The sequence below is a fragment of the Microtus ochrogaster genome, unplaced genomic scaffold (assembly GCF_000317375.1).
Source record: "Microtus ochrogaster isolate Prairie Vole_2 unplaced genomic scaffold, MicOch1.0 UNK89, whole genome shotgun sequence".
Taxonomy (NCBI): Eukaryota; Metazoa; Chordata; class Mammalia; order Rodentia; family Cricetidae; genus Microtus; species Microtus ochrogaster.
Genome location: NW_004949187.1, coordinates 926,672 through 940,518, shown reverse-complemented (window position 1 = coordinate 940,518; position 13,847 = coordinate 926,672). Strand labels below are relative to the sequence as shown.

General features: G+C 41.6%; 1 protein-coding gene and 1 pseudogene across 1 annotated transcript in view; both read right to left on the bottom strand.

The window, feature by feature from the left end:
- Positions 1-2,661, bottom strand: part of LOC106144432 (zinc finger imprinted 2-like) — a 5,555-nt gene extending 2,894 nt beyond the window's left edge. The window contains exon 1 of the mRNA XM_026777886.1: positions 1,233-2,661. Coding sequence (XP_026633687.1) covers positions 1,233-1,421 — 189 coding nt within the window. The 5' untranslated portion in view covers positions 1,422-2,661. The remainder of the gene's footprint in view (positions 1-1,232) is intronic.
- LOC101984273 overlaps positions 1-13,847 on the bottom strand; it is a 398,439-nt pseudogene that overhangs the window by 18,065 nt on the left and 366,527 nt on the right.

Genomic DNA, 13,847 nt, shown 5'->3' with positions numbered 1-13,847 from the left:
ACTTACTAGAAAGTCTAATACTTCCATCAACTGCAGACTTACTAGAAAGTCTAATACTTCCATCAACTGCAGACTTACTAGAAAGTCTAATACTTCCATCAACTGCAGACTTACTAGAAAGGAGTCTTACACTTAGGGCATCTTGCTAGGCTTCCACTGTAGAGCAATGGCCTTCTCTTTAATGGTGATAATCTCTTTGAAAATCCCTGCCTCTGTTTCAGTACTTGACTGCCATTGAACTTACCTTTTCATATTCATTTATTTAGGCCACACTTGTTACTATCATTAGTAGGCATCCAGCAATCTAATATGCCATAAGAAATACAGCCATAAATTTTTAATTTGGGGGCTAGAGAGATGGCTCAGTGGTTAAGAGCATTGCCTGCTCTTCCAAAGGTCCTGAGTTCAATTCCCGGCAACCACATGGTGGCTTACAACCATCTGTAATAAGGTCTGGTACCCTCTTCTGGCCTGCACACACACACACACACACACACACACACACACACACACACACACACACTATTGTATACATAATAAATAAATAAATAAACATTTTTTTTAAAAAAATTTAATTTGGCCTTACTCAATTTTTCTGGGCATGGGAAAAATTAGAAAAAAAATTGGACCAAAATAGCACTCAAGGGACCTACCTCTAGCTTAATTTTTCATGAATCAATTTCCAACTGAAACCCTATCATCTTGATCTCCACTGTCTGTATTATTCTCAATTCCCAACCTCCTGGCCAATAGACACACTAATATAGGTTTGTGTGTCTCTGTGTGTGTGCAATCTAATGAGACCTCAGCCCTAGACAAAGTACTACAGAAAACTAGTGACTGTTGAGAGGGAGATTTATGTTTTCCCAGGGATGAGCTTCCTAGTTGGCTATCTAAAACAAAGTGGTCTGTCCTGAAATCACATGAATACAAGAAACTCCAAATGGACTCAGCAACTTATATTTAAATATTTATGTGCACAGAAGTATAAATATATATGCAAAGATAGTAACAAAAGAAGAAAGAAAACTAATTTGATGCAGAATCATTGGGAGGTATGAAGTGATTGAAGAGAGGAAGAGGAGGGGAGTTGTAATGTATTTATATTTTAAATAGGACTTTAAATATTAATCATGGGACAGGGTTAAATGGAGAAATCTCAAAAAAATGAAATACAAATGGCTGACAGACATTTAAAATGTTAAATATACTTAGCTATTAGGGAAATGTACATTATATCTTCTCTCTGATTTCATCTCATCCCAGTGAAAAAGTCTAAGATAAACAAACAAAAAAATGACAAGTGTTGGCACTGATTTGCAGAAAATGGAACTGAACTCTGTTTTAGTACTTGAGGATATGCGAACTGGTACAACCATTTTAAAAATCAGCATGGAGCTAACTCTAGAAGTACTTTCCATATGAACCAGCAGTAGCACTCATATATATAAAAATTACATATATATGTACATATAATTTATGTGTGTGCTATGTGTATACACACACACATATATATGTACATACATATAAATGTATGCATACACAAAAGGGAGTCCATATCCTGTTCTAGAGACTTTTGCTTATCCATGTTTATTATGATTATATATACAATAGATAGGAAATGCAAACAACCTAGATTTGCACCAACTGTTGAATAAAAATCGTTAAAGTCATACTGGGTAATGCTACTCAGAGATATAGAGAAAAAGAAACTATGAAATTCACAACTAAACAGAAGGAGCTGGAAAAAGGTATTTTGAGAAAGGCAACCCAGAATAATGAAGATAAACATCACATATTCTCTGTCACTGTGAAGTTAGTGTTAAATTTTCATATATGTGTTTCAATTGTAATACCAACATGGTTCATGAAATTACTAAAATGCCATGGGGATGGCTATGAAAAGAGGGGAGATAGAATGTACAGATAGATATATGGTGAAGGATGGACCAAGGAGGGTTAAACTGGGATGGGGGAGTGGAGGTCGGGGACAGGAAGGAGAAGGGGAAAAGATGAATGAAACAGAAAAAGACACGGAAATTTGCTTTACCATCACTAACACACACTCACATAGAAAGATACAAACATGATCAATAGGAAAAGATATGTAGAGAGAGGAGAAAGAGAATTAAAATGGAGTGACTCTGAAACCGAGCAATAATACCTCTACTGGAAACCAGAGGGTAACAAATAAATCTATGTCATGTATAAGTTGCTTCTTTTGGAGTTCTTGCTAATTAGGTACCAAAGACCCTTCAAACATTACATTGTATTGCTACTGCTTTTGGCTATCAAGAACTTGATGATAAGATCCTATTGCTGAAGACACTATATGTTTGAGTCAAGGTCATGGCAAAATCAAAGTGGTAAAGAAACAGAATCTTTATCCCTACTGACTTGTTTTCATGGTGGTGGAAAGGGTCTATGCAAGCTACTAGAGCAGACAAGTAATCATCAGTCATGTCCAACTACAGACACTTCAAGCTACAGTAAAGATTGGCATGGCAAGACCAGCCCACTAGTGCAATAGTAGCACAAATACTGTGGGAGTAAGTACCACTTCCTGACTGTATCTAAGTCCTTCACAGGATCAAATGCATTACTGACACCATTATCAGACTAAGAACCTACTAGGCAGGCAGGTCATTGGCCTTAGGAAAGAATATTATGCTGCTAAGTGGACATAGATTTAAACTGACTCAAAATAACTTACCATTATATCCAGAAAGGAGATATGGGCAGGGAAAAGGGTGGCTTCAGCTGGCCATCTGTTGCAGAACTAGGTATGAGCTGCAGGGAATTAGATCTGGGGGAAGAGAGCACACCTCTGCCTTTTACGCTCTTCCTGCCACAGCTTCCACAATGATCCCTGAGAATTAGGTGGGGATTGAGTTATATATGTTGCTTTAAGTCTGAGCATTCCCCAATCACTTATCCTCTTTACACTAGCCAGTCATGTACCAACACATTAATCATAATCTAATTCAGTTAGAAGCATTTAAGTGGAGAGATGTGAGTTCCATTGGTCTATGGATACAATGGTAAGTCATCTTCCTGGCCATCTATGGATATGCCCAATAGATGGAATAAATGCATGAAATAAACACATAAGCAGTGTGTGTGAATAGCACAATGGGTGTGAACAATGTCTCTGTTTGTTATACAACTCTCTTCGGCTGACCCACTTTCCTTTCTAACTCTACATGGAGTAGCATAACTAGTGCTTTGGATTTGACACTAACTTTTAACTCTGCACAGTGCACGGATATAACCTCAGCACTCACTAAGCTGTATAATTTTGATTTTAGAAAATTTACTAGGCTATGCTTCATAATTAGGTCCCTTGGGGACTGAAGATGTGTATAAGCCTGCTTTGTTCTTTTTACTCAACCAAGACAAGAAAATATCAAACAAACAAACAAAAAACCCAAAAACTAACCACTGAGGAAAGTTTAATTAATGTGTTATGAGGATCAAAGCCAAGTTGTTCTCAGGACATTGTCAGATCATCTAAAATTGATTACCTCACTGCTCATTGCTACTGTCAACTACTGTCAAATCAGGAAAGCTTTACCCTCCTTCTTGCCCATCCTATGTTTTGACTATGCCTACTTTACAGCAGGTCAGCGAACACAGTTCTTTTTTTTTTTAAAGATTTATTTTTATTTATTATGTATACAACATTCTGCCTCGATGTATGCCCGCACATCAGAGGAGGGCGCCAGATCTCAGTACAGATGGTTGTGAGCCACCATGTGGTTGCTGGGAATTGAACTCAGGACCTCTGGAAGAGCAGTCAGTGCTCTTAACCTCTGAGCCATCTCTCCAGCCCCCAAACACACGTCCCACTTCATGTGGGAATTTGCAGTGTAATCTAGAGAAGTTGGAGGATACGCATTCACTGGTCTATTTTCCTTCTCACAAACCAGTAAAGGTCCAGCGTGGAAGGAGTGGCAGGATTGTCCTCCCAGCACTGGGCAGCAGAGGCGGGAGTAAATGTTCAAAGCAATCCTCAGTTATACAGTGTGAGGCAAGCATGAGCTACAGGAGACATTGAACTAAACCAGAGGTTCTCAACCTTCCTAGTGCTGTGACCCTTTAATACAGTTCCTCATGCTGTAGTGCCCCCCTCCAACTATAAAATTATTTTTAATGCTACCTCATAACTATAATTTTGCTACTGTTATGAGTTGTTTTTCAGTGGTCTGAGGCCACTGCTATGACAGGGTCATTTGATACCCCAAAGGGAGCCCTGACCTTCCCAGGATGAGAACTGCTGCTCTAATTTGATATCAATCAATCAATCAATCAATAAATCAATCATAAGAAATAAGTGGAATGGAATTCTTAATAACCACAAACATTGGCAAATAGAAACAAATAGATATTATAGCAGTAATGCATTTAAAGAAAATGAAATTTTCCCAGCACTCGGGAGGCAGAGGCAGGCGGATCTCTGTGAGTTCGAGACCAGCCTGGTCTACAAGAGCTAGTTCCAGGACAGGCTCCAAAACCACAGAGAAACCCTGTCTCAAAAAACCAAAAAAAAAAAAAAAAAAGAAAATGAAATTTTAAAAATGATACTGATACTTAAATAACTTTTTTAAATGATTGAAATAATTGGAGGGATACTTAAGTATACTGACTTTGAAACAGAGCAGACACTTCCCTGGTAGAGACAAGGCCATTAATAAGACACTGTAGGATTTTGTCCCATGTAAAATGTTAGCTGCTGAGTGCTGTAAGCTGACACAGATTTACAGTCAATGATTGGCCTGTGTCTCAAACCTCTGAGCTGGCCTAACTGTGTTATCAAGAACTGCACATATCTGCATAGAAGAGAACCCTAACTGGAAACTGAATAATCAGTAGTTCAAGCTACAACTCCCTAAATTGTGCATCCACCAATCCACCAATTCTGTCTGTCTTTATTCACATGGAAAAAATTAATACATGCTGGAAAGCTGCCCAGAAGGTCACTCGCCCGGCCCTATCAGATCCTTCATTATGATGGAGACCCCTGCAGCAGCTCACTGCCTTAAACCTCACCTGGGATCAAGCTATTATCTAGTCTGTCTCACCCTGCAGTGCACACGGACCAGTGTTCCTCCTCTTCTGACCTGAAGGGAGAAGCCGTGCTCCCTATGCAAATCCTTTTCTCGTTACTGCGATGGACACTATTTGACTCATGATGGTCATTTTAGGACTCCGTGGTGCAACAAACCTTTAATCCAGGATGAAGAATAGTCAGTCAGGGTGATAGTAAAGCCAATGCTACCGACAGGATTCAAGTTCACTTCAATCAACACATGAGACCTTGACTCAAAACCATTTTCCAAAAAGACTGGAGATGCAGCTGTTTTAGAATTAATGTGCCTTTATAGCACAGCAGGACTTAATGTTGGTTGTGACCCCATAATGGCCTGTTAGAGGCCTGGTCTTTGCTAGGGGTAGGAGACTTCAGGCAGGTTGTAAATCAGGGTTGTCTCCTCTGTTGTGGAAATGTAGATAATCCCAGTGAACAAACATTTACATCTTATCATTTTAATCTCTAACAGGTGTGATTAGCATAGTATTTATCTTCGGGGTATTACCTAAATTCTACTTTCTGTGACTTAAAGTCTCCTTGCAAACCATCAACTCTTCTACCATTAATTCCACTCTTCTACATCGCAGTTCAGCAGTGGAATGCTGCTCTACACAGGAGACACCGTTTACAAGCTCCACAAAATTATTCCAGATGGTTCCTACAGTCAAACGCTAAATGTGCAGAACTTATGGGAGATACTAGAGAGACCAGAGCTCTCTGAGTTTGACAACTCTGCTTTTCATAGCGGCAATACAAGCACTACCGGCGCCAGCATTTCACAGTGACGTCAACAACTGAAGCACCATTGCCCTGCACAGATGCAGCAGGCAGAATGAAGGTATTCAGAGGCTGCTGCCCAACCCAGGGAGTTGCAAGGCCCACACAGGACCACAGAAGGACCACACAGGGCACACAGGCCCTGGCCGAATTCGGTTTGGCCGCTGGTTCCTACCCAGCCAGGGGAAGATCCACTTCACCGACTCCCAAGGATCACCCCGCCACTCCTCCCCATCTGAGGACAGCAGCCCCTAGCTCACTATGCCCCGCCGCTCCTCTCTGGCGACCGAGGCCGCTCACTCACCATGGCGCTGCTGCTTATAACGCTATTGCTCTCTTCACAAGTGAACACACAAGCAAACGTCCTACTCTCTCAGCACAGGCGCTCAGATAGCAGCCTGGCAACCGGAAGAACCCTCCCATCCTACTGGCGGGTCTGCTGGTGGCTCTGATTGGCTGGTGAGGTCTGAGTGAGCTGAAAGGCTCCGACACAATGATTCCCAGCCCTGGCATTCATCACAAGCACAGACTGACTGGAGATCTGCAGCAAACTGAACAGCAAATCTCTTGTTAATATATACCAATTGGTAAGAGACTAATCCGACAACGTTACACAAGAGGAACACAGGGTATCTCAAAAACATAAACAAAGTCCACAGTGCCATTTGGGACGATAATCACAGCCTCATGGATAGAAAGAGTTAGGTTCTCAGGATCTGAAGCCACCCCTTCCCACAGACCCTGGGTCCAGATATTTACCAGCTCTCCCAAGCTTATTCCAGGTTTTAGAGAAGGAGCTCCGTTTCTTTCTCTATATATCCAGACCTGAGAAGAAACTCCCAGGGCCTAGGCAGGTTGTCAAACTTGGAGAAACTTAGTTTCTCAAGGATCTGCTAGAAGCTCTGCACTTCCAGCTGGGCGTTTAGCTAACGGAGGGCTGCCTCTAAAATACAAAGATTAGTATGTTAACTAGAGATTAGGATGCTAAGATGTAAATGTTTATTCACCTTTTATGTATATTGTTATTGGTCATACGTCCTTAGTAAAAACAGGTAATGGGAGCCGGGCGATGGTGGCGCACGCCTTTAATCCCAGCACTCGGGAGGCAGAGGCAGGTGGATCTCTGTGAGTTCGAGACCAGCCTGGTCTACAGAGCTAGTGCCAGGACAGGCTCCAAAGCCACAGAGAAACCCTGTCTCGAAAAAAAACAAAAAAAAAAAATGTTATAAAAAAACAAAACAAAACAGGTAATGGGATGCTTATCTGTGTGTTTGGGTGGAAGCTTCACCTCAGCCCCTGACATGCATATACCCAAAGAGTCTGGGATGTTTGGGTGGAAGTTCCATCCCAAGCCCCCTCCCCCCGGGAGTTGCCTCAATCCAGACTCCACTTCCTAGAAAGCCTGCCAAACAATGACCCCCTCCCCAGAGATGGTATTTAAACTGCCCCCCAAATAACAAACATGTGGTTTTTCAGTCTTCCTTCCCAGTCTCCTCTCTGGGGAGCCGAAAGGCCACCCGGGAGCATTGATATCCATTAAACCTGGTTTTCTTCTATTTCAGTTTGATTTGATCTGCTTTGCATTCTTGCATCGGCAGAGAGCTTTGACGGGGTGCAAAAACTTTTCACTATGGAGAGGATAGAGAGAGCCTCTGTGTAAAAATCTCACTACAGTAAGCTGGAACATCAGAGTTTCAAGAGGGACTTTTTTTTATTTTACTTCTGTTGTACTGGATGCTGGAAACATCAATTTGATGATGTTTTGTTATGTATTCGTTTTTTCTTTGTATTGCCTATATAGACCCATTATAAAACAAAAGCATAGTTATGGTAGTGATGCCATGTATTACATGAAGACTGTCTTGTGTTTTCTCTAAGGTTTAGTTTAACAGATTGCACCTAGAAAATAGTAATTTATTACATTATCTTATACATAGTTTCTATTCAGCTGTCTTTTAGTTAGTTGTTGCTGCTCAGTACTATCTTAAGACAAACAATTATCACTCCTGTGACCAGCTGTCCCTGTTTACAAAGAATGACTGTCACCAGGTTTGCTGACTGTTGATATTCCATCATGGAATGAGGTCTCCTCTCCATCTGAGTATACAGCTCTTTCCCAGGCATCTATATACAATTCAGTCCTAACAACATGTGACCTTGTGGTTTGGGAAGGAGCTATAGACATAGCCTGGGAGAAACTTGGGAATGGGGTGGATTCTGCATATGCACCTATGAGAAAGCCATCTTAAAAGTGGAAACACACGTTGAGTGCTATCAGGCTTAGCTCCTATGTACACTGAGAAATGTAGTGTAATACTAAGTAATGGGCAGTGAGAGACTAGAGAGGAGCTGAGCTCCACACTTGCAGCTGTGGGAGAGCCATTGTATATATATACTGGGTGGAGACCTCCCTGTGTGGCTGCTTTTCGATATCAAACCACCACAGTACCCAAACTCCTGTAAATTTCTCCTTAAAATGTCCAGTAATTGATTCCAATAAACTCATTGGTTCCCCCAGGGTTGACTTTAGTAAATTTGTACTTTGCAATGCCATTGGGACTTCTGGGGAATGGAATAGGCATTGTTTTGTCTCTCTCCACAGGGAAGAAAAGTCTCACAAAGGATCATAAATATATTTGTTAATGTGCCTAATATCTCATGGTATTAGGGAAAGGAACCAGTACATAAAGGCACATGTTCAAAATTTTAAATATGGAAATGGCCTTAGTAAAGGAAGACTTAGATATAAGAAGATGGTAATGAATAGATTATTCCAGAATTAAAAATGCAAGAAAGCGTTGGCAAGTTATGAAGGCTCGAGTAAGTTGTTCAAGGTACATAAAGGATGAGATTCAGAGATCATATATTGTATTAAAGTTGACAAGGTGAGATATCAACCATTTCAAGGACTGGCTAAAATGTACATCAAACAAAAGTTTATTGAGTTATGTCTGGCTATTATAATAGTATACAGTCATCAAAAGGACCAAACTGATGTAAAACTGACCTTCTGCGTGATTCATAATCATTTTTGGAAGTTATTCTAATGTGGTTAGAGGGGCTAAAAGGAAGAATATCTCTCCCCTTTCCCTACAAGGTCTATAAGATTCCCTGAGGCCTGAGGTATCTATCACTTGTCATGGTCATGGAAGCTATGGAGACCTCACTCAATGAATTTGAAACATTGTCCAGTCTACAAAAAGGAAGGTCAGTGTGGTAATATTTTCCTCAATGCTGCAAAGGAAGCCACAGTACATAAAGCAAAGCCTTTGATTTATCCCTACATTAATGGAAAACTGATGAAAGAAAGCCTAGAACTCTTAGATTCCTCTCAAGCCCAAGTGACTCCTGATGATGAATTGCTCAACAACACAAAAAGAAAAATTAATTTTGGCCATCTGCACGGTCTTCAGCATCAATAGGAATGTTTAACCAAATACTAAGAGAATTTGTAACAACCCAAGGGATCACACCACAGACATTAGACTTAAAATTGTATAAGATATTATTAAGACAACCAATCTCACTAATATTTTCTTCACAAAAAGATGTTACCAGGATATGAGACATCAGACCTCAATTCACTGAGTACCTGCTCACTGCCAAGGAAGACAGGCCCATGACTGTTTTAACCCTGAAATGAAAGGATAGCTAAATATGCCTTCTCTCCCTATCCAAAGGCCACGTGGGGAAGGGCATCATGCTGACTTTTGCTGAATGGCCAGTGGCTAAGCAGGAGAAAGAAATAGGGCTGTCAGGCAGAGAGAATAAATAGGAAAGAAGCAGGAGAAGAGAAGAGGAGAGAGGACACCAGGGGACTCTACCAAGCTACACAGCAATGTGGTGATATCTCATTAGTACAAATAAAGCTTGCCTGAAAGTCAGATGGCAGAGTTAGCCTCTAGCTAAACGTAGAGGTCTGGAGGTCTATACAGACAGATAAGAAGTGATATGGCTTGGTGGTGAGAAGTGATAAGGTGGAGGAGACAGGACCTCATTCTCTTTTTGGTTGGGAACTTGAGTAGGAAAGGTATCTGTGGTTTTGCTCCTTCATCTCTCTGATCTCTCAGCATTTTCCCCAATATCTGATTCCAGGCTTTTATTGTTTTTTTTTTTCACAAGCACAGGATATACATAAATGTGTGTGTGTGTGTGTGTGTGTGTGTGTGTGTGTGTGTGTGTGTGTGGTGTTCTTTACACCAGGCATCAGTTAACTCTGTGAAAAGAGCCAAGTAGTAAATATAAAGGAGATGCTCACCTTCAGGCTGCGGAAGTCACCACAGCTAGGCAGAAATGAAGGACAGTGGCTGCATTCCCAGCAAACTATATGGTACTGGAATGAGAATTCTGGATAATTTTCACACCATGAGATATTCTTTGTCTCTTTCACTCATTTATAAAGGGGGTCAAAAGCCATCTGTAGCTTGTAGGCCACACAACAATTGATGTTGGAGCACGCTCTTGTCTTCCCTGCTTCCCTCTGCTTTGGTGGAATCAGTGGCACTCACAGATGTAGCACTCACTGGCAGAAGAACTTGAGGCAAATTCAGCAAAGCATCAATGAAGCAAGTTGTCCGGAAGTCTCCCACGCCTTGAGCCAAGCGGACCTTCTCCATAGTTGCTCTCAAGTAATGACTTCAACAGAAATGGCACATGCCTAGCCCACTTTGCAGTCGGTTAGTGGTCCTAGAGAGAAAACAAAAAAACAAAACAAAAAAAAAAACAACAACAAATTAACAAACAAATTCAAACCAGAAGTTTGAATTTTGGTTTTGTTTTGTGGTGTTGGGGTTCAAGCTCTAAGCCTTACATGGCTACCCCTGAGCTCTACCAGCCTTGGTAATCCTGTGTACAGATGAAATAGTATTCACTAGCGAGTTAGCTGCTAGACAACATTTCTTTTCCTTTGAGAAAGATGGTAGTCATCTTGTACATAGTCCTGAGATTTTAAGAACTAGTTGTAAATAAAACATGTTTACCAAGAGGTTTATGAGTTGTCAGAATTCCTGGCATAGAGAACATCTTAGAAACATTTAAAGAAAGTGAGTAACCTTTTAACCTTCTTGAATAAAGAATTGTCTTATCTCTCATCTCTGTACTTTGAGTGGTAATTGTACTTTTAAGTCACACTATTTAAAAAATATCAAAAAATAAAAGAACAGAACTTCCTGTGCCTTTGTGTGCCAGGAAGTGTACTTTGAGTGGCAAGAAGCATCGCACAGTCTTCCGGGTTGTCATTTCCAATTACTGAGAGCACAGGAGAATCTGGAACCTGGAACGTCCTGAATACTTTCCCCCGGGGACAGTTCTGGAAGTGGCCCAACCCTTAGGAGAAAGATATCAAGGCTTAAGAACACAGGGGCTGAGGGCCTCTGCCTGAAGCTTCAGTTCTACCACAAGCACTTAGGCCTTTGGACGAATTAAACCACAGGGCTCTCTGGAGTAAAATGGGACTGGAAGCTATCTGTCACCAACCTTGTTAAATAAAGTGAGAGCTCATAGGAAATAGGACATTACTACAGCTGGATGTACAGTCGCTGTCTGATGCTTGTTCAAGGCAGCACAGCGTGGGATTCTGGAGTTCATAGTGAAGTAAATTTGCACAAATATATGGAATGTATACAGATTAGAAAAGCTGCCTTCTGGAAGAAAGCTAGGAACATAAAGACGCTGAAACGCAACAGTTACGGTAATCGCTGCTGAGGCGAAAGGCAGGGAACGGGAACTAAGACACGGCAGTTCCCATGAGAAGCCAGCGCCGACGCTTGCTGCAGGCCTCTTCTGGATTTAATGGTGAGACCCTTAGAATCTGAAGTCATCCCTAATGCTGCAGTAGTCAGTTTTCCACCTGGGAGAGCTTTTAATGGGAAAAGATTGATTTAGGATCATAATCTTGAAGATTTCAGTCCATGGCCAGTTGGTCTTGTGGTTTGGGGTCCCTGTCTTCCCAGTATGCAGAAGTTCCTGGTAAACAAAATGGGTCCTCTCATGGCTGCCAGGCTAACGAACGCGTGAAGGCGGTGGGCTCACATCCTCAGAGAGCTGAAGCCCACCAGGCCCCACTCTTTAAAGTTGTACAGACTCCCAGCAGAGCCGCAGGCTGAAGGACAGCTTCCACTGTCTGATATCTAGTTCTGTTTGGATGGAATCAAGTTTTGGAGAAGACCCAGGTAAAGGGAGGCAATTTGAGTTATTCTTAGTCTGTGTCCCCTCCTAAATACAGAGCAGAGTAAGAAGAAAGGCCTTGGGGAAAAATCTGCCATAAGTTCCTGCTGCATGAAATCACTCAGAGGCAGCATACCGTGACAGCCTCCTAAGTGATGCGGTCACTCCAGGCTTTTATTGTTAGTACCTATTAGAACTCATGCTACACAGCAAGGCACAGAGTAGAAAACAAAGGTATATAGAAAGGCAAAAGCCCAGAGACAAAAGATAACTGTGAAAATATAAGTTATGAAAAGCTGTCTAGAAACAAGCCAAACTAAGACTGGACATTCATAAACAAGAATAAGACTGTGTGTATTTATTTGGGAGTTCGATGGCAGGTACCCAAACAGACAAAGAGTAAAAAAAAAGTACCAATTACATTTTTGCACACAAACATGAGACTCAAATATCCACCTAGAGCCCAAAAAAGCTGAAAAAAGGAAAAGGAAAATGAACACAGTTCCTTTAAGAGGTATCGCTATTCAGTCAGCAGAACTAAATAAAAATGGCAAGCTAAGTAAACATGCCTGTGGTAGCATACACACCAACTTTCTAGAGCTAGGAAGGTGGAATGCAGATCCTAGTCAAACACACTTCCAGGTTAGGCTCTAAGCTTAATGCTTGGCTTTCATAACCCACGAAACTGACAGGGGAAGCCACTAAGGGAGAGGTCCTAGCCAAACTGCTTAGCAGTAGTTTGCTCATTCAGAGAAAAAAAGAGAGGTATTGAAGGTATGGACCAGGGACGAGAAAGATAGAAATTTTGGGTTTAGTAGGATTGGTGTAAGCTAATGCCTCACGCCAAGCAAGTTTCAGAAGTACAGCATCTAATATACTATTTTCAGGAGGATATGTGGAAGGAATAGCAGAAAGCTAATAAATTTTGTATATTTACTTTTTAAGAAAGCAGCTAAGGGTGAAAGCCCTCTGTAATCTCTGTACTAAGCGCACAGATACAAGAGTATCACCATAAGGGTTAGGCAAGCTTGGCTTAAAAGCAAGACCATTTCTCCAAAAGCAAATGACAGCATGTGCGCAAGACCCCTCCCCCCCACGCCAGCTATATGGGCCAGTCGAGTTGTCCTTGGGGAGGGATATGGTTTGCTCTCCTATTCTTCTTGGATACCAAACAGGAAGGTAGTGTATGAACATACTTTTCCTGTCTGTTTTATATCACCTTGACACAAGCTAGAGTCATCAGAGAGGAGGGAGCCTCAGTTAAGAAATACCTGCATAAGATTGGGCTATAGATAAACTTGTAAGGCATTTTCTTAACTAGTGATTGATGTGGATGGGACCACAATTGAGCAAGGAGCCCTGGGTACTACAAGTAAGCAGGCTGAATAAGCCACGGGGAGAAAGCCAGTAAGCAGCAGCCCTCCATGGCCTCTGCATGGGATTCTGCCTCTGGGTTCCAGTTTGGTTTGCGTTCCTGTGGAAGTGTAGCCAAATCAACCCTTTCCTCCCCTAGTCACATTGGTCATGGTTTCATCTCAGCAATGGTAATCGCAACTACAACAAGTTGGTAACATAAGTGGGTATTCTAGGGAATCAACCTGGCCAAGTTGGGGGAATGCGGCAGAGGACTTTGGGACCTTGAGCAAGAAAAGCCATTGAGTGTTGAGAGAGCTGTTCTGTGGAGCTTGGAGGATGGGAATGCTGAGAGCAGTGCAGAGATGATGGAGGCCTGGCTTGTGAAGTTTCAGAGGGAAGCAGACTCTATCAGGACTTTTTTTTTTTATTTATTTTTTTATTAAGAAAGAAAGAAAAAAGA